This window comes from Pundamilia nyererei, unplaced genomic scaffold (genome assembly GCF_000239375.1).
Source record: "Pundamilia nyererei isolate P.nyererei 1_Seehausen unplaced genomic scaffold, PunNye1.0 scaffold02204, whole genome shotgun sequence".
NCBI lineage: Eukaryota > Metazoa > Chordata > Actinopteri > Cichliformes > Cichlidae > Pundamilia > Pundamilia nyererei.
This window is the reverse complement of record NW_005189605.1, coordinates 970-5,298: the sequence shown is the minus strand read 5'-3', so window position 1 is coordinate 5,298 and position 4,329 is coordinate 970. Positions and strand designations below refer to the sequence as shown.

Below are 4,329 nucleotides of genomic sequence, written 5' to 3'. Positions count from 1 at the left end.
ATGCAATGAGGATGTGTTCAAATATACTTTTGTTAACAATGCAAACATTTTATATCAATTAGATCCATTCAAACAGCATCATTTTTTCTCAGTAGAGAGTTTAGCGATAAAGGCAAACCATCTCTTGGAGGATATTGAGATCTTTAGTGTATGTTTGGAGTCGCTGTTTTTCTGCAGATTGAAACAAATGAGATCTGTCACTGAAGGGATGTAGAGGTGGAAAAAGTAGGTGAGGTTTGCAAACACATTTGCAAGGAGTGGTGGCATAGAGTGAGTTGTAGGGTACAAAGAGGTCATCAGTTTGTTGGCGGGCTAACACAGACAGACAGGCAACCATCTGCACTCACATTTACCCCTCAGGACAATTTAGAATCACCAATTAATAAACCCTCACAATGTTCATATCTTTGGACTGTGGGAGGAAGCCAGAATACCAGGAGAGAAACCATAAAGAACATGCAAAAATCTAGATAGTGGATTCAAACCCAAGACCCTCTTGCTGTGAGGCAACAACTCTAACCACCACGCCACCATGCTGCCCCATATTTCCTCTTCAGTAAACATAAATGTTTTTGTCAACGTGTTCATCTGGGTACTGTTTTATATATTCCCATTTTTATACATGGGTTTATTTTTACTTAAAAATGTATTCTGCTTTCTGTTATTAACGGTTTAGTCTAATAACGGGGAAATGTTCTTGATCACATTACTAAAATCCAGTTAAAGGCTTCCCTTTTTAACACACTTCCCCAGTGAAAATGCTTCCCTACAATCATCATAACATGCTTAACTGCTCATTATGCAGAATGGCCTTATTGTTATTGTCCCTCTTGTTCTTATCTATTATGTTTTTGGATTTTAGTGCATTTTAGTGAAATAAAGTATGATTAAAAGAAGTGCATGGTAAGCTATAATGAAAAATGCATTTGTTCCTAACTATACTGCTTATTCACATGTAGTTAATAGTTTGTTTATTAAGCCAAGCAGAACAGTAGTTGTGGATTTGACCTTCTGCAGTTTGTTGCGAAATCAGTTTTACCCTGGTTCTTTTTATTCCTCGAGCATCCAGAGATGGCACCGGACTCAGTAGTCATTTTCACAAAATCTTTATTCATCTTTACTCATCTTCATTTAACCATGCACCTCTAGAAGGGAAGACGAGGCCAGTGCCCCTTTGCAAAAATCTTCACCCCTTTGTCTGTGAAACACAGTTTTATAGACGGGACCCCATCATAAAACCCCCTATGGTGTGCTGCAAACTCTGTCTGTGTCTATGTGCACGAGCACATGAATGCCTACATGTGCGCGTTCCCTCGTGTCTATGTGAGTGCTCGTGTGTGCCTGTGTGCGCATACCTGTGTGTATGTGTGAGTGCACATGAGTGAGTGTGCGTGTGGATGTGTGTGCGTGACAGTTAAAACACTGTGGGTGTAGGTACCTCCCTAGAGGTCATAAAACCCCTCTCCCTTCCAGACCACAGTTATAAATGTTGAGACCCCCACCCTAAAACATCCTCTGGGGAATTTCCACTCAGTGGGGGAGAGGTCTCCTACAATCTACTCCTAAGTTCACGACACAGTGAGGCCTTTATTACTTTAAGGGCAGTATCAATGTCTCTACAATAGTTCTACATTCTATGATAACACATTTCTAAACTCTAAATCAGCTAAATATTCTACAAGTCTGTCTTAATACGAGCATCACGTGACAGAGGGATGTTACAGTTTACGTCAGTGGGAGTGTCTAACCTGCATTATAAAATGTGTAACCTGCATGCTTGATTCAGCAGAGGGGAACGTGTGATAAGAAGCTGCTGAAGCTCTTCACTTGCTGAAGGTAAGTGACTGAAAAAAGGTTAAGTTCCTTTAAAGTCTTGAACTGAAACTTGACATTACCGCAGCCGGCAACAGAAAAATCTGAAGTTTAAGTAACCAAAGAATAAAAAGTCATGGTGACACTCTTCCTTGCAGATGTCGGGGATCACTCTGTGGCTGTCAGTTGGTATGTTTGTGTGGGGATTTGCTTCATGCTCCATCACATGTCCTGATGAGAGTCTTTGTCCAGATGACTGTACCTGCTGCAAGACTGCCCATGGATATAGCTGCTGTCTATATCCAAATGTAAGTCAGGTGTATTCACACACCAGTGTAGTACCTTAATTTGTGGTAGTCTTGTAGAAATTAGTTTTATTTGCTCTGCAGGCCATGTGCTGCGCCGACCTGCTCCACTGCTGCCCTTCGGGATATCGCTGTAACCTGGTTACCATGAATTGTGAGAAATTAGAGCAGCCGTGGCTGACCATACCCATGGTGAAGAAGGAGGCTGCGGAGAAACCAACCCCCCCTGAACTGCCTGGAACTCCACTCCAGGAGCTTAAAGAGAGCCACGTCCCAGATCAAATAAAGAGTTCAATGGTCTACTGTGACAGTTACACCTACTGTCCTGATGGCACTACCTGCTGCAGACACCCAAAAGGAGGCTGGTTCTGTTGTCCCTACTCTCCCGTGAGTCAGCCTAAATACTCTTGTGCAATAAGACACATGAATGTAATGAAATTCCTTTTATCTTCCACTAACATGAAATCAGCTGTCATCTGAACGTCTGCCGCTTTTAATTAAAAAGTGCTCCATTATTATTGTTCGAGAGACTAAAAGTGTTTCTTGTAGGGGAAATGTTGTCTCGATGGATACCACTGCTGTCCATTGGGACTGGACTGTGATCACACCTACACGTACTGTGTGAGAGACAAACTCGCATATTCCTTCCTCTATAAGCCAGCGCTGCCATCAGCACCTGCTTCTCCCATCCCACAGACAAAGGAAAGCAGTAGGAGGTAGGAAGTGCCACACTCTAACCTTCGTTTTGAAGAATATTCTAGGATAACGTCTCTGCACAACTCACCGTTCAGATATTTTAAACTTTCCACAGATGAATGAATATTTCACTTAGGTTCCTCGTGTGGAAAGAAACTCAAAGAAGCAACAAGTAACTCAGTTCATATCATTGTCAGCAGTACAGCAGTACAAAAGGTGACTTTATGGATAGGTAGGCAAGAGCCAGGTTTTACCACCCATAAGGGTCAACAAAACAGTGATCAGTATCACCATGTGTGAACAAAAATGTAAAAAAGAAAAAGTGTTTAATATTTATTTCCTTTTGGTCTAACAGGGGTAAAAACAATTTCAGGGCCGATGCCGCGTATAGATGAACGATCTCTGTGAGCATGAATGTAGCCACGGCCCTCCTCCTTCTCATGCAGAAAACTCGAGCCTACCCTTGGGACATCCTAGGATCACAGAAACATGCCTAAAATGTCCTGTGGCTATTTTTTTTTAAATAGTTTTTTCTTTTATAAGAGTTTCCTTTTACTATTATTATGGTCAGAAATCTGTTGAAATGCATTTTGCATCAAATTTGATATATAAACAGATCAATCTTGGAAAAAGACAGTTGCTGGACAAATGATCTGACATGTGCACAAGATTGTCTGTTTGTCTTTAGACTAATGGGTGTGCATAGTTGGCTGTTGCAATAGACAGTAACCAGTCCTTACAAACCAGCTTTGCAAGATTTCCTGCTGCCTGTGTAGCTGGATATCACTGAATGTAGACTAGAAAATAAAATATAAGACTGAATGATTTTTAATTGTCTTCATTGTGTCTTTGTCTGTTTGAATGTTTTCTATTTTGCCTCACCAATAAAGACCTGTTGTGACCTTTGTAAGTTGGGGGACAGAGCAGATTTTCTGTGTTTACCTGTATATGTGGCATAAATGTCGGACCCGACCACATAGTTCGTTCTTTTAACACTTTATTTCGGTTGCTATTTCCTCTTCTCTCTGCTGCAGCTTTTCAGCTGCCAGCCACACACACAACAACAACACCTCAGGTCCTGGCATACTCTTTTATGCAAGGGAGGCGTGATGAGCTGATGGAGTGTCAGCCTCCCCTGCTGCTGAGCCACAGTATAATTATGGGGAAACGCAGAAGCTGATGGACCAAAAAAAGTGCCTTCAACAAAAAGGAATTACAGTGCTTAATAAATTTAAGTTGTAAGAACAAGACAACACAAATATTTTTAAAAATCTGTAAAAGAAATTTTACTTTTTTTAATGGCTGAATTCACATTTGTATTCACAAAATTTGAAGCTGATGGACCTTCAAATGTTCAACCACAAACAAACTTTTTAATTATTCATTTATTTAGGTTCAAAAATTCAACCTGATGAGTAATTGCATATGAGGGTGGGAATGGCTGTTTGTATATGTGTGTGCCTGTATGTCTGTGTCTATATGTCAGGTTGGGTATCAGACGCCACCTCTCTAGGGA

The 4,329-nt window shown here is 40.9% G+C and overlaps 1 protein-coding gene across 1 annotated transcript; it reads left to right on the top strand.

Annotated features, from left to right (window-relative positions):
• The first annotated feature begins 1,806 nt into the window (after positions 1-1,806).
• LOC102213657 (granulins-like) lies at positions 1,807-3,628 on the top strand. Its single transcript, XM_005755624.1, has 5 exons — positions 1,807-1,836; positions 1,971-2,120; positions 2,202-2,504; positions 2,667-2,833; positions 3,169-3,628. Exons 2-5 carry the CDS (start codon positions 1,971-1,973, stop codon positions 3,206-3,208), a joined length of 660 nt encoding a protein of 219 aa, XP_005755681.1. The 5' UTR covers positions 1,807-1,836; the 3' UTR covers positions 3,209-3,628.
• The last annotated feature ends 701 nt before the right edge of the window (positions 3,629-4,329 follow it).